The sequence below is a fragment of the Sinocyclocheilus grahami genome, unplaced genomic scaffold, assembly GCF_001515645.1.
Source record: "Sinocyclocheilus grahami isolate Dianchi unplaced genomic scaffold, SAMN03320097.WGS_v1.1 scaffold762.1, whole genome shotgun sequence".
NCBI lineage: Eukaryota > Metazoa > Chordata > Actinopteri > Cypriniformes > Cyprinidae > Sinocyclocheilus > Sinocyclocheilus grahami.
Window position 1 is genome coordinate 164,727 of NW_015505941.1, and position 21,219 is coordinate 185,945.

The following is a 21,219-nucleotide window of genomic DNA, read 5'->3' on the forward strand; positions in this document are numbered from 1 at the left end:
AGCTTTGCTTTGTTTACAGCGGAAACCAAGGAAACGCTTCAAGCGCCACCTGCTGGAGAGAGTGAATCTGCGTCTCATTCAGCTTGTCGGCTGTTTCGATATTTTTATGCAGTTTCACAAATCTGAAGTCAAACCACCGTTTTTGCTTCAAATTTCGAAATTATACAATGTAATTTAAATTAAAAACTGCTAATGTTGCATGCATGCAGCATCTTTGTTTGGATCATGATTAAAATGCAGTGGTTGCCTCTAATTTTAAATGGAAAGAGCACAGACAAAGCCTTAGTTTGTTTATATGAAGAGATTTATTTTATTTGTGTTACTTATTTATTTGATTTGGGGCTTGTTTTAAAATGTAAATTTAGTTTTATTTACATTTACATTTACATTATATTTAAATTTTGTTATTTAGCAAACGCTTTTATCCAAAGCGACTAACAAATGAGGACAATAGAAGCAATCAAAACCAACAAAAGAGCAATAATTTTGTCGAAAAATCGCGAATTGAATCGTGAAATCAAAATCGTGAATCGAATCGTGAGTTGATTGAATCGTTACATCTCTAGAATCGATTCCAAAAAGAATCGATTCCGAGGCGTTGGGAATCGAGAGTCAATTCCAAAGGTTGGAATTGATCCCATCAAGGGGAATCGATTCCTCATTCAGAGCCTTTTTCAGTTCAACAAAGCTTATCTATGGGTGCCTCTCAAACGGAAGGCTGCATCCTACGAAGGCTGCACACATTTAAATTCACGAAAATAAACTGAAAGAAAACGAGTCGGTACCTGAGATCATCTGAATTTTAGGATATGCCTTCCGTTTGAGAAGCACCATTCACCTCCCTCATGCTCGCTAAAAGCCGTAATTACGAGAGTTGTGAGATAAAAGATTGTTTTAATTTTTATATTTTTATTACCTCCCTCATGCTCGCTAAAAGTGATTAGAAGTCTGATTAGTTTCCTGATTCGGATATATAGTTTTAGTGAACCAGTTCAAAAAAATGATTATATACATTCATTCATTATTTTTTCTTGCCCCCCCCCTGCCTCGAGTCAAATGTCGTCCATGCTGGTTTGGAACGACACAAGGGTGAGAAAATGATAACAGAATTGTAATTTTTACTTTAGCAATCTCCCTAAAAATGTTCAAGCACTTTTAGATCTTGGCCATGTACCAAAATTCCCTGCTCATGTTGGGCCATCAATGCCGCTTATCTCAGAAGGTCATTCCATGTGATGGGACGTGTTAGAGACAGTTGGAGATGGTCTATATGGTGTTGACCTTTAAAGAGAGCTCACTGGATCAGCCCAGTCATCTCCAGCTTTACTTTACCTCTTTCAAAAGCCGACCCATTGCCTGCGCACTTGTTTAAGTGGTAAGACGTTAAGGTCAGTGTAGTATATGTGTGAAAAAGAGGCCGTGTGTATAAATAGAATCGTCCAGCCTATATCTTCGCATTAGTCTTTTAGAGTCATAGATGTTTGTTTTCCACACAAACAAGCACTTGCTAAGAACAAGCACTCATGCTGCTGAAGTGTCTGACTGACAACAAGACACTAGAAACTTCTTTCATAATGCACGTAAAACCCCTGTGCCAATATGGAGGAGTATTACTCTCTTTTATAGTGACACATTTTTCTAATTTATTATTTATGTTCTTAGCATATATTTGTACCTAAAACACTTTGAAGTAATGTGTATGTTGGTTCTTGGACTGTTATTAATGGAGATACACAGTATATCTATGCAATAACAGTTATTGGTTATAATTAATCGGTGTCTGTAGATATTTCATGTATTAATTATGCATGCTTATTTCCCTTGATTTTACATGTAGGTTTCCTTTGACATCATTTAAAACTCATGTAGAGTTCATTTAAAAAAAAAACATAAATGTAATAACTTTATATGTAGTGTTTTGCAAGTCTCAAAATTAATATACATTTTTAATACATTTATAATAAAGCTCTTAGCAGATGTTTGTACCAGAAGGATTTTGAAGAAACTGCTTATGTTGTTTCTGGGATTGTTACTAATAGAGTTGCACTTCATTGGTGCAATATCACTTTATAATTAAGTTATAATTAATCAGTGTCTGTAGAGATTATATATATTAATTATGCATGCATATTTCATCTATCTTTAAATACATTTTCCATCCTTTAAAACGTATATTGAGCACATAAAAAAACTAATAATTTAATAACATGTTGATGTAATGTTGAATTTTTTTTTTATACTGTTCATTATAATGTTTTGATGCCTAAATTCACTTGAAGCATTTAAGATTAAGAAGTTTTACTTTTATTCAATTTTTTATTTAGACAAAGTAATATAGAATTTTACTATTGACCATTAAGTGGGCAAAATATGAAAATAATAATAATCAGGTAGAATTTTAATGTTTTGGAATATTTTAGAATTTCTCATATATTCTCATATTTTTTTTAAAGGCTTACATTTTCTCTTTATTTTCCTTAACATTCACCCTCTTTTACTTTGGTGACCACTTTGTTTCTTCTTGCTCAACCTTCCACCCGCCTCTGCCACTCTCTCGCCCATTTTTTTCTCTATGAAATATTTTTTGCATTGAGTGGGCCAGTGTTGTAGGCCATTGGTGGTGGCAGCAGCCATTCCTTGGCGCGGGAGCCCTCGTCTGTTCCAGCGCTCTAATCGCATTCCAGCCGGCCGGGCAGCGGCTTGCTCCACATTCCACAACTCTGGGGGCTTTCCAAGAGCCCTGCACAGGCATTCCTCTTTGCCGGGACCATCAAAGCAAGGGAGGGACTTCAAAGGCATCGGTGAAGCTAGGTGTTGATGACTACAGTCCTCCTGGGTACAGATTTACCCGCCTCCTGAACTTCAAGAGTGGTTGTGGTAGTATTCTGGCGTGCACTTTTGCCTTCTTGCCCATAAATCATGTCACGTTAACTCTCAATGTATGCTGGATTTTTTTGCACCTGAAGGTTGGTGTATGACAGGCTGAAATGTGAATGTTGTTGTCATGAGGCTTTCCCACCTTCTCTGATGGTGGCACTTTATGTTGAATGGTTTACAGTGGCTGCGAACTGATAAAGTTGTTGCATGGTGAAAAAGTATGTTTTTATTTGTTACACATTACAGTTTATTGATTTGTAATTTAATATTAATTTACATTTATGCCTGTGAGGGACTCTTTTTCTCTAGAGCGACTTGACTACCATCCAAAAGTTTTAACATTTTGATGAGAGAAATTAATACTTTTATTCAGGATTGATCAAAAGTGACAGCAAATGCATTACCAATTAAAATAAGTGCTGTTTTTTTACTTTCTATTCATCAAAGAATCCACAAAAATAATATTAAACAAAACAAATATTTTCAACATGGATAGTAATAAGAAAAGTTTTAGTAATGGAAAACTCAGCTTTACTATTGCAGGAATCAATTATATTCAAACAGAAAACAGTTGTTTTAAATTGCAATACTATTTCAAAATATTAATGTTTTTACTGCTTTTTAATAAATGCATATAGATATGCATCAATGGTGAGACTTCTTTCAAAAACATAAAAAATCTTACTGACCCAAACTTTTTATTTCTAGTTATACATATTATTAGTTTGTGTATCCCGTGGGAATCAAACCCACGACCTTGACATCGTTAGTGCCATGCTCTATATTGCCTGTTTTATTGAACAAATATAGGACTTTAAAAATCATGAACTACCAATATCATAGCTTGACTTTAAGCCCTGGAAATTATTCGTAAATGGGTCATATGATGTTGCTAAAATTGCGTTGTGATTGGCCGAATACCTCAAGCGTGTGACGGCAATTTTATGCCCCTTACCATACTGTGATGCCATCTCCCGGAGCGAGGAGACAAAAACATTAAAACCCATTACAAACGAGGCATTTGTTGTAATGATGACTTACACTGTCTTTTTACGCATTGCGTTGCATCGCGCCGCGTAAACATAAAACCATGTCTGCATTTGTGATCGGAGAAATAACAAACTACAAACACTACTCTACACTGCTCAAAACTCGCGTTTGAATCATCAGTGGCAAATTCTTTAAATATGAAAATGTACTTACATTCTTTGAGTCAGAACAGCCGGCATTATAGTCTACTCTTCCAGGATCAGGAAACAGTACTCCACAAAATGCGCTGCACAGCATTTGCATCTGAATATTTGGGTTGAAGTGTTCTGAAACAGTGTTGTAAATGCAACTTAACCACTGATTTCTAGTCGTGTCCTCTTTTGGAAGGCCAAACAAAGTATTTTCGCTTTCGCAACACAGCGTTTTCACAACATGGCGGCAGCAGTGGCAGCAACAAAGTTACGCCTTCTTTCTTTGCGATTTGGGAGTCGTTATGCAAATCTTCCCACATCGTGATGTAGACATGTGGGGGTGTGTTTAAACGAGGCGTTTTAGGAGGGAGTGGACCAGTCTTAACTTTTATTAAGAATATCTATTCGCTAACAGCTTGTAACACTCCAAAGAGAAAGGAAAACTTGAAATCGCATCATATGACCCCTTTAAACAAGCCATTCTAATAATAATAATAATAATAATAAGTTTAATTTATATAGCGCCTTTCCCAAGCTCAAGGATGCTGCACAATGTCAAAAGCAAATAAACAATCATGTTATACATAGATGGACAAGACATTTGCCAAGTCCAGAACGTCCGGTTGCAGTTGCATACCACAGTAATAATACAGTATCATAATCGCAAAAAAATTCTATATTGTTAAACTATTAGCATGATTATGTACAACTTTTTCTTGTTGTCTCTTCTCATAATCCTCATGTTCCTGTTCAACTGTACTTTGTATTTTGTCATTTGAGTAGTAGACATTTCCATAAGAGAATCATTCTCACGCCATTCATGGTTTCAATCTCTACTCACAGTCTTATAATAGACTCGCCTGTCACTTCCCCTCTGCTAAAGATGTCCTCCCCTGTGGCTCGTCGATACATATTTGAGTATTTACATTATATTAAGTGTTCGCTGCAGTCTGAATTGCACCATTTGTTTGCTTATGTCGTTGTCAAGGGGACAGTGTGCGAATGGTTTTTCAAGGAGACAGCATAAGAGGTCTCGCGTTCCTGTGGCTCAAACAGTTGAGCATGATGCCAAGGTTGTAGGTTCAATTCCCAGGGAAAGGCCTAAAATGATCAAATATGTACTTGCAAGTGGATAAAAAGGCGTATTTGGCTGGCAAATCCTTGAAGTGTATGCAGATGTCTTGGTTGTAAAGAAAAATGGTTGTACCTGCCATCATAAAAGCAATCTGTCCTCGAAAAGCCACCAATGCACAACCGGTTTCCTAAACCTTGAGCAAATCTGAGATGCTTGTGGTTGGTGCTTCATGATGTCACCTTCTTTGCAGCATGTGCTTTACTTCTTGAGTACATATATATGGTTTCTGGGCAAAAGTTGTTGGAGTCTTTGTTGGCCAGAGGTGACTTCTGCAACTGTCGTTCCATCAGTTTTGTCTAGACGACAAAGGAGAGGAAGTCGCCTTCTTTTGAAAAAGGGCCCAGTCTCCCTTTATGAGATAATATTACACCGTCAGAGCAGGCCCCACCTGCAAGGCTTCTCCAGCTGCCACACTGTAACTCTATCTGTGCTCTCTTCAAGGCTGCGATCCCCTTTGAAGTTATTTCCAGTGCTTGGGAAACAAGAAGACATAAGCAATCAGAGCGGCAAGCTCCTCCTCTTTCCTCTCTCTCTCTCTCTCTCTCTTTAAGTATATTTAAATATGTTTTGACTTCTGCATGCTCCAACTTCAGATATTTCCAACTTTGTGCAATTGCATTTTTTTGCTCTTTAAGTTTCTTTCCTTTTTAAAATGTTTGTTTTGATTATTGCTTCTTTTGCAGATCAGAAACACGTTGCGATTAGAGTGTGAGATTATAAATGTCGGACAGCTTTATGGCTGCGGGATGAACGCAAAGAGGGAGACGGAGAAAGATAAACAGTCCAGGGCAAGTAGAGGAGAAGCCGTAGGCATCTGTCCCATTCCAGTATTTCACACTCTTCCGATAGACAAACCAGAATAGTGTTGGAGTCTGTGAGTACATCCTCTGTTTGGATAGTAGGTGGGAGTTCAGACGACCAGCGCCAAAAGGAAACTGGCCGGGTTGCCTTGTGTACCCAATGCAAAGCTTTTCCAGCTATGTGTGGGCATTTGATTACAAGACGGCCTTCCAGTTTTATAGATGAGGAAATGTTAGAGATATGTAACAGCTGAGATGGTCCAACGTCTACGGCAGGGATCCACATAGGGTTCAAGAGAAAATGACCTCCTGGTCTGCGCCAGAGGGCATGGCTTTGCGCAGGCATTAAGCTATAGTTGCTGGCGTGAAATGCTTTCCATCCCCTTTCTCTCGTAGTGCAAAAACAAGTCCTGTGTGGATAAACTTGCTTGTAGTGTGTAATGGAAAGACTTTTCTATTTAACACATTCTGACTTGCAGCGAAGTTTCCGTTTGCATTTGTACCATTCTGAGCAGATCCACATTTATGTTGTGTATATATGTGATGTAATCTCATATGCACAGTATGAATGTGTAGTGTTGTCAAAAGCATTTGAAAGCCGCGTCTATCAGCGGTTCCCTAACATATCTGCTCCTAGACGGATCTGCTGAGAGACGCGGCTTTCAAACGCTCCCGTGTGTATCTGTGCAAGCGCTCGCTCTGTGAAGAGCGTGAAGCGATGATCATTGTAGCCAATCACAGACATATCTGTTGAGCGTGTGTGAACAGTGGTAAATCAGAGGTGTTTAAGAATCTGCTCAATAGGACTCAAAATGCTAGCGGGAATTGCTGGTATCGTCACTTTCTTTTTTTAATTTCAGTACTGACATTGGTACTTTTTACACCACCATGAATTTGATGTGTTGGGGTAAATTAACATGCAAGCAAATTGCCTCAGATTACTCGTCGTCATTTGGATTATTTAAAACATGCATATATTTTCTAGATTTCTCTCCTCAAAAACACAGTGGATTGGTAATTTCTTGCATTGTGATTTTAAATGTTTCTGGCCTAAATGGCCTAGATTTTCCTTCAACATTCACCGTTCAAAATTTTTGCTAGTTAAACAATGGCTGTGCCCAAAATTGCATACTCTCCGAGTAGCTACTTCGTTCTAGTAATTAAATACTTGGTGGCCATTAAAAGTATGTCCTATATTGGATAAAATGCATATAGTATGAATTTCATGCGGACATACTTCTTTTGCCATGTGTCATGTGACCTACCGGTATCAGTTGCATTGCTTCACTGCTATCCACAAATCTTTTCCAGTAGCCACATGGGATAATAAAGTGTAAATCTCATCGGAAGTAGTAGGTTATTCGGGAACTTTTCTCCTACTGTTATGAATACTGTGAATTTGGATATACTGGTCTTTACATGTATTATATAGTATGGGATTTCGAATGCAGCCTGTGTTTTAGCTGCTTCTAGTACTCTTAAACATTGGTTTAGTCTTGATCACTATATCTTTAGTGCCTCTTCTAAACCCTGTACCTCAGAAGTATCCCACTCTGTCTCTGTCAACCACCAAAATACAAACCAAGAGGGAAGCCAGCAGCCGTCTAAGGCTCCCGTGCACATGGCGTTCGCTCGGCACTGAGAACTCCCAGCACTCTTGCTTGTTTGAAAGGCTCTTGGCCTTGTTTGAAAAGCTGCCCTGAGAGCCGCGGCCGAGGACAGAGTTTCTCTAAGTGGCTGCTGGCCCGGGGAGGGGGGGGCTGTGAAGCCCGCTTGTGGCTTTGATCAAATATTCCCCCACCTCTCCTGGCAGGATGGTCTGTTATTCCAGGAACTATTCTGCACTCCCGCGGCAGGGGGTGGGGGCTGGGTAACGGGCACAGGGTCAAAACTGAGAAAGGGAGGAGGTTGGTGAGACCAGAGGAAGGAGAGAAATTGCCCCTTGCAGGAGGAAAACGTTTTTTCAATGGACTTGTGGCCTTGTTGCCGTGAATGATATATGTGTCCCGTGTCAGATTATAGTTGCGGTTAAATAGGTTTGTTGGTTTTATACTCACTAATCAGAGGACATAAATTAACTATGAAAAATCTTGGTATCGGGTTACATGGGGTTGAAGCCAGTGAAAGTGGTTGTAGTGTAGGTTATGGAGTGGAGTTTGATAGCAGAGCGTACCCTCGGGCTAGCTGGGCTTTTTGATTGTTGTGGGTGAAATTGATACTGGCCTTGACCTAAATGCCATGCCTGTGGCTGCGACTCATCTGTTCTGTGTTCTCTACTACTGGACCACAGCCACAATCCGTGAACGCTTGCTCTGTGTGCACCCACATGTTTAGGTCAGCTTTGACGATAAGAGGTCTGTGTTTTTAAAACATTTATGCTACTATCTGCTTGGTGTCCTTGAGTCTTGCAGCATTTTTATTTAAATGCACATGGTAAGCAGTTTTGCTTATAATATTGGATTGCAATTCAGTAAATGCTTCAGGCTCTCCCTTCACATGGATTTCAGAAGAAGTAAACCATTTACTTGATGATTTTGAGTGAATTACAATCATTAAACAAATACATGTCTCTACCAGTCACTAGATTGTCTGACATAATGACTACTTGCATGCTTTTTTTTGTAGGACTGGGTATCGATCCAGATTTACTGATTCAGTTCCAGTGTTATTGTTATTAAATAAAACTATTACAAATGGATAAAAAAAGCTGAAATAAAATGCAAAATATAAATATTAAATGCAAAAAAACTTATGAAAACAAATAAATGACTAAAACTAAACTGAATAAAAATAAACTCATGAAAATGACTAAAGCACTGATTCAAAATATGAATAAATACTATAATATTATTGAAATAAAACTAAAATAAGACTGTTAGCAAGATTTGTGTCTTCTCGTTCACATTATTACAGTATATAGAGTAACAGATTGATTTTGGGCTGTCAATATTGGGATTGTACAAATGAAGATCTAGATTAAATGAAAATTTGATTTTACCCAGTCCTACTATTTGGTGCAATGAAAGAAGCCAAGCTTGGCCAAAATAGTGTTTTTGATTTAAGTTGAAGCTGTCCCCCACTGTTATGATTTGGCCCCGGGCAGATGCGCGAACACATACTGCTTTCTTTGAATTGCAGGACTCTTTGAACCCCCAACAAGTTTTATCAAACACAGTCAACCCATCAGAAAAAAGAAAACTCTAAAATGCAAGGTGCAAGAGAAACTCTGCTACCTGGACTGATTCTGTTGAGGAGGCTGAAATACTTGATCAAAGCATCAGTGAATTGAGTGTCTGACAAAGTTTGCATGTGGCGTGAGTGGCATTTTGATGTTTTTTGAGATGGGAAAGGCCTCCACTGGCCATCCTCTTCTGACCAACTCCAAATCAGGTCAACCCTCACTCAGGCAAGGAGGAGAAACAAACAGCTTGTCTCTGTCCTTTATGCTATTTTTCAAACACTATTCTGAGAAATATTTCAAAGGGTTAGTGTTACCATTATTAAGAAGGACATGCTTTTCTTCGCACATATCATCCTTTTATAATTATCATCAGGCGAAAGACAAACAAACAAATAAAGGGGGTGAAAAGCATCGCATTGGCAGCTGTCCATATTCCATGTATAGAGATAACTTGCATGGCTAGCTCCATTGACGATCACTTACAGTATTGCAGCACTTTATGTACCACACCAATTTGACCTTTTTTTTATTCTGCTGATGCTTAAGGTGGAACTGGGTATGAAGAGTTCAACCATTTGTCGTCATAGTGATTGCCCCTGTGATTTCATTGAGAGTATTGCTCATGAAAGGAAGTACACATGTGAACGGCTGTACAAGAGAAGGATAGATGAGAGGCTCTGAGGGTGGCGGAGCTAAACAAGGGACACTTCTTTTGGTGGTTAAAGAAGGGATGGCTGGGCGCAGAGCAGAATGATGGACAGAAAAAAGAAGAGGGAGAGATTGGGGACCCAGGGCTGGAGAAAAGTGTGCAACTGGGCTTTCAGCCAGTCGTGGGGGCCTACTGGGGAAATTTGTTGGGGCGAACTGCGGGAAACATGATTGTTGGTGTGTGTGTGTGTGTGTTTTAAGGACGGAGTGCAAATGGTTACAGTTGTAGTTGAATTCTCCATTTTATGGTGTCCCTTTTTAAGTTTTCTTGCATGATGTTTTTTAGTTATTGCAAATTAGTCTACCTCATCAACATTACACAAAAAAAGCATAAGTTGGGAAGCAAATGTCAGTGCTTATTTATGAAAAGTAGGCTAAACTACTTGGGGAAATTAGGGAAGATGTCAGTAAATGTGTTTGCAGAGTGCAAGCCATGTCCAGCAGTTGTGTGCCACATTTGTTTTCCATCTTTGACTTTTGCACCGTTAAATCCAATGAACAATAATCATTTGAAGTACAAGGCTCCCAATGAATGCGTTGTAGATGGTCACTGATTAGAAAAGGCAGAGTATCTTAACGTAATCTTACATTTTTGCATGAGGAACTAGGTTATCAGTGGTCACCCTACTTTAATATGGTGTCAGTGTAATGAGAGAAAATACCACAACATCAGCTAACCTTTATGCAAATGTGGAATCCAAGGCCTCTCGGGAGCTGATGTGGCGTTTGATCCCCGAGTTAAGATGATAATCAGCTTTTTCAGAGTGTTAATCCAATTTGTTCATTTGGAGCAGCACTTCTTAACATTTTTGCCCAGAAGCTCTCAGCTATGGGTAGGGAGGGAACAGGTTGCTAAGGTTTAACCAGTTGTCATGGTATTTTAATCAGATTTACTGTCGGTTTTATGTGTGCTTGCCTCAAGACAATACTTTGCATGATATATGCACCAATATTATCTCATGAAGGAGGTTATTATATCTACATTTATTTTTTCAGATTGATATCTAATGTTCGAAATTCTCCTTTTTACAATTCAAGACCAGCAGTGCTTAAGCTATCATCCATTTAATATAAAGTCTAGCAACATGTCCATGAAATGATTGTCTACTAGGGCTGGACGATATGGCCAAAATTTATATCACGATATATTTCTTAATTTCAGTCGATACGATATAATTCCGATATCGATATGAACACTATTAAAAAAACCTCATAAAAACGACCAAGAACGTCCACAACAGATGTCTGTACCTAAAAACTTATGAAAAATTTATTTGCCAACTCTATGAAACCTACTCCTATAAAACTGTATAATATTTTAGGAAAAAAATGGCGCAAATAAACGTTCATCTTTTATTGGTATTTAGCCTTCATACAAACAAGCAATGTGAAATCACTGTCAAATAAATCTCAGACTCTCCTTATTAATATTCATATTTTTTTACTTCAAACTATAGGCTAACATACCAGTCAAAAGTTTTTGAACAGTAAGATTTTTTATGTTTTTTAAAGAATTATCTTCTGCTCACCAAGCCTGCATTTATTTGATCCAAAATACAGCAAAAACAGTAACATTTTGAAATATTTTTACAATTTAAAATAACTGTTTTCTATTTGAAAATATAATTTATTCCTGTGATTTCAAAGCTTTAGCATCATTACTCCAATCACATGATCCTTTAGAAATCATTCTAATATTCTGATTTGCTGCTCAAAAAACATTTATTATTTTGATGAAACAGCCGAGTAGATTTTTTTCAGGTTTCTTTGATGAATAGAAAGTTCAGAAGAACAGCATTTATCTGAAATAGAAATCTTTTGTAACATTATAAATGTCTTTATCATCACTTTTGATCAATTTAAAACATCCTTGCTAAATGAAAGTAATAAGGATGCCGCTCAATGTTTACTTACTGGAGTAGATTAGTTCAAAATTTTGTTCATATATGTCAATGACTTCTAGGCACAAATTATTGTATTAAACTAAGTGTATTTGGAAGGACATTTTCCTATACATGCCGCAAATAGTATCTTTGTATCATTATTTGTGCAGATTATTTTATGCCATCTTGCCTGCTGGTCAAAGGCAGTTTTGGCAGAACCAGACAGCAATAGTTCCACTTCGATTCATAGTTTTGCAAGAACTGCTGAATGGTTTTGTTGTTCAAGACTGTCATATAGTACTATCCAAATAGTGTCACCTGATTTGTGGAACTGCTGTGATGTCACATGGTAAAATACTTTCAGTGTGGTGTTGGCTACCATGTGTGCTTTTTAGACACACTGAACAAATCCAGATGCAGATGAAGCGTTTCCTAATTGGCTGAGCTTTCTGCAGTCTCAAGACACCAATATCTGTTTGCATGTTTGATCTTTTTATGGGGAAATTTGAGGATTTCCACACATTTATTCTCAGCAGGATGCTCTTGCTCTAAAACAGCTAAATATTTTCCCATGTCTAATGCTGGAATGGGCTTAACGTTACACATAACACACTCTCCCTTTTGGATTTTCATTCATATGTTCTTAAATAATATTCAATATTGGCACATGGGAATTGCCTTAAGTCGGTGCACACTTTGCAGTGATTTTTAGCAATGATTTTGCTGTTATAAAGGATTTAGTTCTTCAAGTGTATGTCAGTATACACATTTTCTTTTTTATTAGACAACATTTGCCAAGGAGCATAAATGAAGTGTGTGAACAGTTCTTTATCGGTGACACAAAACTGCATCAGTTAAGGTTTCAGGTTAGCATAAAACCAAAAGAATTGATTCTGAATATGAACTTATATGATTTCCGGAAAGTTCACATTAGGTGAACGGGGGTAAACACATTCCATCTCTTTTACTTTCATAATAATGGGATAGAAAAACATCCTCCCCTTCTTTTGTGCCAGTGCTATAATTAGAGAGTCTCTGATATAGGCCCGCGCTCAGCTGGGGTTCTCTTTCTAGCCCTGGCATCAGTGTCAGTCCGGTCTCACCAGTGTCCCTTTGACCCGCTTGTGCCAGTCTGTCCCTGCTGTGCCACCCCTGCCCTTAGTTTTGTTTTTCTTTTCTTTTCACTGTCTCTTTTATCTTTCTGCAGTTGTCCAAACGTTGTTCATAAGTTTGGGGTCAGCAAGATTTAAAAAAAAAATTTTCAAAGAAAATAATTTTATGAAGCAAGAATGCATTAAAATGATCAAAAGTGACAGTGAAGACATTTGCAATGTTAGAAATGATTTCTATATCAAACTTTGTTCATAAAAGAATCTTGGGGGGAAAAAAATGTATCAGGGTTTCTAGAAAAATTTAAAGCAGCACCATTGTTTTCAATGGTAATAATAAAAAAAAAACATGGAAAAAGTGTTCTTTTTAGATGATTCTGTCTCCCTGTAGTAACCAAATTAGTCTTTGGTTGAAATGAGTGATCTCATGATGTTCAGTTCTGTTAATGGTTTTGGAACATCTGTATTCTTCCACCGAAATCGACTTAACACTGTATTGAAAATATGTAACAGAAGTGTCAGAGCTGTTGATATGACAGTCAGTATGCCTCTGTCAGCTATTCACATGAACTGTAAAGTATGTGGTTTCTTGCCACAGTACAGTATGTGATGCAGATGCTCCTGAACCTTTAACAGAGCATTTCATCTTGTTTGAGAATTAATTTTTATTTTATATATATATATGAGTGTCTCCGGTTCGTCACACACTGCCCTGTGTGTATATTTGAGAAAAGGTCATGTAGGCTTCTCCGATTTGTGTAAGGTCTTGACGGAGCTGCCCCGCTGACATGTATATGTACACAGTTTCTTCCTCCGTTTCCTGTCTCTGTCCGCAGAGAGCCATCGCTCCGCTCACCTCCCACCTCTCCTGCTTCCTCTCTCATTCCTGCTCATTCTTTTGTTCTGTTGCACCACTCTTTCTCACCTAGACTAGTCTCATCAAATTGTGGATCTTCATATTGGGAATCCTCAGGAAAGTAGTTTAAAGTGTTTATGGATCATTCAGGTATCTGCCTGACCTGAAGTCTAATGCCTTGTGCACTGATTTCCTCAGGAGCCAATAAGAAGCCTGTTTTGAATTGCAGAGATGTGGTGTCATGAAGGAACCCATTATCCCTTAAGTGAGCTCTTACACACCGTAATTTTCCCCCACTTTTTTTTCCATTAGGAAAATTAATGACATTCTTACAAATGTTTAATGGTGTAATTTTCAAAAGGTTTTTATTCACTTTTAATCTTTAGATGACTAAGTGCAGTGAAACTTGTCTCTTACTTGTGTATCGTACACAGATTTTATTGTCTCTCCTGTGTTGAATGTACTTCATTAATTCCCAGCAGGTCCCTCCTCTTTCAAGGGCCGTCTTGATCTGTTTGTTGGTCTCTCTCTCTTTTTCTCTCCCTTTTTTCCATCTCTTTGCCAGCATGATATCCTTTTTTCCAAACAGTGCTCTGCTCTGACACATGCAAAACCGGCTGAGGGGTTCTGTACTTTCATCTTCCGACCGCATTCCGAGTCTTCCCGTTCCCATTGCATCAGTCCACGTGTGTGTGTGTGTGTGTGTGTGTGTGTGAGAAACAACAAGTCCAAATATTATCTGATTTTCTCGTCCAGGTTCTTTCACTTAGTTATAAACAAGTGGAAGTGGAAATGTATTATGGGTATTCTTATAAAACACTTAAACACACACAGACACACATATACAGTGCTTAACAAATGTATTAGACCACCACCTCCCAGTGTAAGGTTTGTGCCACAGCTGCCCTAAAATCCACCAGTATAGTGTTTCTAATGCTAAAATATAATTGTTGTTATCCATGAATTTGCTGTTTTAAAAAGAAAGGCAGAAAAATTGTAAAGCTCTTTATTAATTTTTATTATTCAGATGCCTAATTACAGTCAATAACAACAGAGGACCTATAGAGTTTTAGCCGGCAACGGCGAATGGCACGGTGGATTGTGTTCACCGACAATGTTTTCTGGAAGTATTCTGTGGAAAAGTACATAAAAACAATGCCAGCAAGAATGTATGCTTTTTGTAAGATTTTTTTTGTTTGTTTGTTTATTATGTGTGAATAAAGACTATTTAGTCGTTTTAGTTTATTATTTGCCGAATAAATGACACAATTTTTATAAAATATTTGTTTTCTCTTTATTATGACAGGTGGTCTAATAAACATACAGTGCTTTACAAATATATTAGACCTGTATTTATTGAGTGTAATTTGGCATCTGAATCAAATAAATAGTGCTTTACTATTTTTTTTTTGCCTTTCTTGTAAAACAGTAAATTCATGGGTAACAACAATTATATTTTAGCATTAGAAACACTACTGTGACTAAAGAGCTTACAAATACTGGTGGATTAACCATTACAGAAACATAAAACAGGATTTTTTGTTTCATTGGGTGGTGGTGGTCTAGTAAAATTGTTAAACTCTCTCTCTCTCTCTCTCTCTGTGTGTGTGTGTGTGTGTGTGTGTGTGTGTGTGTGTTTGATTTGGTGCTCCAAAAAAATTTCTTATTGTTATCAATATTGAAAACGGTTGTGCTGCTTAATATTTTTATAATATTATTTTATTAATATTTTGCATCCTTGCCAAATAAAAGTATTAATTACTTTACATAGTGTGGAAAAACAGACTGAAATTTAAGTCATACTGCCTTGAAGATCTTACCTGACAGCCATAGTCACCATTTTGCTATAAACAGCTCCTTTTGTGTTCTACTGAAGCGAGAAATTCATACAGGTTTTTGAAAGACATGAGGGTGAGTAAATGATGACAGGATGTTCATTTATGAGAACTTCTCCTTTAATTTGGTGCTCCAAAAACATTTCTTATTGTTATCAATATTGAAAACGGTTGTGCTGCTTAATATTTTTATAATATTATTTTATTAATATTTTGCATCCTTGCCAAATAAAAGTATTAATTACTTTACATAGTGTGGAAAAACAGACTGAAATTTAAGTCATACTGCCTTGAAGATCTTACCTGACAACCATAGTCACCATTTTGCTATAAACAGCTCCTTTTGTGTTCTACTGAAGCGAGAAATTCATACAGGTTTTTGAAAGACATGAGGGTGAGTAAATGATGACAGGATGTTCATTTATGAGAACTTCTCCTTTAAATGTTTATCTTTATAATAGTTGCAGTATTTGTTGCACCTTTGCCTTTAATTCCCTTAAGAAATTTGTGAAAGCATCTAAGAGAAAGTGTTTGAATAGGCTTCTAGGTGTCCACATGTATGTGCGTTTTCCTCATAAATCACCGTTTGATGAGCTTCTCTTTGATGAGCTGGAACATTGCTCTAGAAAGGCCTCTAAATCCTAATGCAGGCCGGAGGCGGCTTGAAGCATCTCCACCCACCTGCTTCTTGACTGCACAGCGCTCGAGTCACCTTGATTACGAGCTAGAGAGAGACAAAGCTGCACCGCTAGAGCAAAGATTTTGATGCAGAAATGTTTTGATTTTGAAACCCAAACTTTCTATCTATTTTGTTTCTTAGGATGTCAAAATAAGTGTTATTTTAGTAATATTTATATACTACTACTATAGTATGTATTCATATTTTGAATTAGTTTTTATTATTTTGAGTTTTCATTTTAATTTTGTATTGTTTTTGTAATAAATTTTTATTATTTTTTTGGCTGTCAGACAAGATTTTCCAAGTCACTATCATAAACTATCCACACTATCATATGACTTTAGAAGACTTGATACCTATATAAACACTACTGTTCAAAAGTTTGGGCTCAGAATTTAATTTTATTAAAAAAAAATTATTATTTAGTACTTTTTAAACTTTCTATTCATCAAAGAATCTTTTTCTTTGAGAATCAAAAAAGTATCACGTTTTCTGCACAAGCAGAACACAACAGCTTTCAACAATGATTTTGAAGCTTTTTTTAAATGTTGAAATCAGTGTTATTTTAGTATTATTTATATTCTATTATAGTATTTATTAATCTTTTGAGTTAGCATTCATTATTTTCAGTAAACTCATAATTTATTTTTATTTAAAAAAAAAACTAATTTGAGTTTTAGTAGTTTTGATATGTACTTCTGTTGTTTTTATTAGTTTTTAGTTATTATTGATTATTTATATAGTTTTTATTTATTTTTATATAACTTTTAGTACTATTAGTATTTTTCCTATTTCCGTTTAAGTTTTTCCATCTAATATGTAGCCTGTGGTTTACTTTCAGTTCAGTTTTAGTTGAATTCGTGAAAATTATTTTTAATAGTTTTAGTTAACAATAACAACACTGGTAGAAATATCAGTGTACATCTTTTGATCATGACATATTGGGTTTGAATGAAAATTTCTGACACGCATACCATCCAGAAGTAGCAGGACTGGGTGGGGTGAGGGGGGACAGTTAGCGTTTTTGAAGCGCAGAGCGCCGATGGGGCCCTAGTTCTGTGGTTTCTCTTTTATGTTTGTGTATGCCTCAACTTGCTGATATTATCTCACTGGGTTTTCCTTTGCTTGGTGTCAAAGGTTCTCTCCCAGTGGGCGGAGCTTCTTCTGATTGGCCGGCAAGTTTCTGTCCCTCCGCAAGTATGAAATCATGGCTTTGGAACCCACTGAGTGAGTTGCCATGGCCACTGGGAAGCTCCCTGTGTCATGTGTTTCAAAGTGAACCGAGGCCTGGCAGAATTACCCAGCCTTCAATGGGAGGCAAAATGACCATTATTAGACTTCACAGTCCTGGCCATCTATTTAAAAAGAGAAGAAAAGAAACCCAGGGAGCTTAAGACAAGGGCTCGAGGAAAGTGAGCGGAGGGGGACGAGAGGGTGCAAGAGAGGGAGACGGATAAGCCGCCAGGGAAAATGTCATGGCGGTATCTTAGTTCAAAGAGCTCCCCCAGGAAGTATTTTGTTTTAGTGTTTACAAGAGAATGAAAATCAAAGACTCCGCAATTCACCTGTGGATTTTTCCAGGCTGCCCTTCCAAAATGAATCGGGCAGAATACGGATAGCGTGTCACTTTAGGGTGGTGCGGCGAACAGAGCGTATAATGTTGTGTCTGAAAGATGCGGTAATAGTATGTGTGTGTTTCTCTTTGAACGCTGTGCCATGCTGGGATGGGCTGAGCCACTTGGCGGGCTTTTTTTCCCACTTTTCCTTTCATGGATTAAGTTTTATCCTGGAGATTTAGGACTCTTTTATACTCCGGAGGAGGGTGGTATCTGTGTATGTGCGTACATGTGTGTGTGTGTGTGTGTGTGTGTGTGAGCAGGGCTTGTAAGGGGGTCAGCTGTAAGTGACTTGGAGGGCTACAGAAAAAGAGAATGGAGAAGAAAGCGTTAGCACACCTGCTAATTGAGAGGAAGTTGAGGACTTGACGGAGGGGGGTGAGGGAAAACGATGGATTGGGAGAAAAGGCTAGGGAGAGGGTAGAAACAGTCCTGAGAGGGAGATGCATACCGTAAAACCCGATAAGTTCAGAATACTCAACTTTTGTGGACACCGATTACCTCAAAACATTTAAGTAAACCAACAATTTTTTTTAGTTCTCTAACTCAAAGGTAATGATAGTAGTACTTAAACATTTTTTATTTTGTACTGCACAAACGTAACCACTAGGGATGTAACGATTAACCGCGAGCCAGTTGAAAATCGATTTAAATGTGACGATTCAAATCGGTTGAGATGCTAAACAAATCGCGATTCAGTTAGGTGTAGGAGTTTATATGAATGTATGTCTGAGGGGAACTTACGTCTTTCGATGGTATTTTTTCTTTTCCTCTTGCCTCTGTATAATGCATATTAAAGTTAATAAGTTCAGACTGTGCAGCGCAGCTTTGTTTACAGCAGAAAACAAGGAAACACTTAAAGCGCCACCTGCTGGAGAGCGTGAATCTGCGGCTCATTCAGCTCGTCGGCTGTTTCTGTTTCATGCAGATATTTTTTTATGCATAGTTTCACAAAACTGAAGTCAAACCATTCTGTTTTTGCTTCAAATTTCGAAATTATACAAATCTAATTTAGATGGAAAAACTGCTAATGTTGCATGCATGCAGCATCTTTGTTTGGATCATGATTAAAATGCAGTGGTTTCCTCTGATTTTAAATGGAAAGAGCACAGACAAAGCCTTAGTTTGTTTATATGAAGAGATTTCTTTTATTTGTGTTATTTATTTGATTTGGGGCTTGTTTTAAAATTTAAATTTAGTTTTAAATTTTATTTGCATTTGCATTTACATTATATTTAAATTTTGTTATTTAGCAAATGCTTTTATCCAAAGCGACTAACAAATGAGGACAATTGAAGCAATCAAAACCAATAAAGAGCAATAATTTACAAGTGCTATATTAGTATATTATTATAGTGTTATATTTCAATTTCACAAAGAAACTATATACTTGCATGAAGTGTTAATCCACATGCAGTATGCATCACCTTGAATTTTTGCAGTCCATTCTCGACCTAACTGCAAGCACTACTCTTCACCATGAAGGTAACCCTACAAAACTTCAACATAAAAAAACGCCATTAAATACCAGAGCAGAGCATTAAACAATAGTAAATGACAACACAATCTGAGTGAACTATTATACCTTTGTCTCAGATGTCTCCTAAAATTCCTGAGGAGAAATAAAACGGAAGCTAATTGCTATCATAAAAATACAAAGCTATAAAAATGGATGTGGACAGCATTACTCGGATAATTTGGTTTTGGAAGAATTTGATGAGAAATAGTTTTGCAGAATCTTGCAGACTTTTGTATCTTAGCAAATTTGAACGTGCTTTGTGACGCTGCGATCTCTTCTGAAACTCTAGACGAGACGTGTGAGATTACTAGGGCCTCTGGGAACATCTCTGCAGGAGCCTTAAGTCTCCATTTGCACTCTATTTAATCTCATTGCCATCTAGGAGAAACAATTGAGATGTTAAACAGATCTCATGTGCGATTTGTCTTTCCTGTGGGCCGAATTGGGGGTTGGAAACTGAGAACTGGACTGGCTAGCACACCTGGTAGCCTCAGGTGCACGAAGCCACCGGCTTGTGTGTCAGGTAAAGATACGGTTGTTAAAGTGTGAGACGTGTGAGCGCAGGGAGGGATTGAGGGTGGTTGAATTACAGCTCTCTGGAGCAGAAGGGACAATAGAGCAAGAGGGAGAGTTCTTCTCCTGTTTCCTGCTCTCTCATACAGAACAGCCTTGAGAAAGATGAATGAATGAGAGGCCGAGGTGGAAAAATCAGAATGAACGTGTGAGAGGAAGCAAGGAGTTTCCATCAGATTTCTTCGTTCATTGAAAGAGAGACACCCCGGTTTTTTGTACTTGTATCAAAGTGCTGCCCCCCTGTTAAAAATCATTGAAGTCTTCTGGTAAATCCCCCCGCTCCAAGGGTTAATCTAAGTGCTGGAAAGCCGTTGTGGTCTTGTATAGGCCGAGTCTAAACCTGCTGTTCTGTTTGCCCGGGGAGAAACACAGCTCGCCAAATGCAGATCCCATTACAAAGACGCAGACGCACACACAAAGTGTCTCCCTCACTGACACACAACACTCACACACACACACACTCATGAAGCTTAGCTCAAATATACCCCACACACACACACAAGAGAGCCACTTCAAGGGAAGGTTAGATTAGAGAGGTATGAAGGCAGAGAGCTCATGCTCCTTTAATTAAAGTCATTCGCATTCAGCTGTCCTCATTCACCGCAGTTTATGTGCAGCTCTGATCTGACGACTCCACGCTGGTGCTCTTCAATCAGAGGCCCAATTTCATTGCATTTCATTTAATGAATAATTTAGCAAAATTTAATGCCTACTTGCATTTATTTGTTTATATATTTTTCTTTTAATACTTTTTATACATTAAGACTTTTGAGAATATATATATATATAAATGTTTATGTGTGTGTAAATTTGCATATGCCTCTCAATTTGTATTATTATTATTATTATTAGACTTACTGTCCGGTTCTTGATGAACACGGTTATTTTGCAATTAATGACTTTCTTTTTTCTTTTTAACAGTAAAAAAATTGTTAGGGTAAAATATTAAGAGGGTCACATGTATTTATTTGTATTTTTTTAGATTAATCATTTCGCACCATATATATTTTTTATTATTTTGAGGTCTGTCTTCATTTGATAATAATAGTAATAACAATAATCATCAGAGGCAGCATCATTATTGTCATTTTTAGATTTCTTTTTTTTTATTAAATAAAAATTTGAATTAGTATAATTTGTAAATTTACTTCATCGCATTCATTATACTTCTCTGTAATTCTTATTTATTTATTTTAATATATATGTGTATATATATATATATATATATATATATACAGTGGGTACGGAAAGTATTCAGACCCCCTTA

General features: G+C 37.3%; 1 protein-coding gene across 1 annotated transcript in view; it reads left to right on the forward strand.

Moving 5' to 3' along the window:
• The first annotated feature begins 5,032 nt into the window (after positions 1 to 5,032).
• LOC107561264 (E3 ubiquitin-protein ligase ZNRF3-like) overlaps positions 5,033 to 21,219 on the forward strand; it is a 36,282-nt gene continuing 20,095 nt past the window's right edge. The window contains exons 1-2 of the mRNA XM_016245674.1: positions 5,033 to 5,134; positions 5,877 to 5,981. Of these exons, the coding sequence (XP_016101160.1) occupies positions 5,033 to 5,134; positions 5,877 to 5,981 (207 nt within the window). The remainder of the gene's footprint in view (positions 5,135 to 5,876; positions 5,982 to 21,219) is intronic.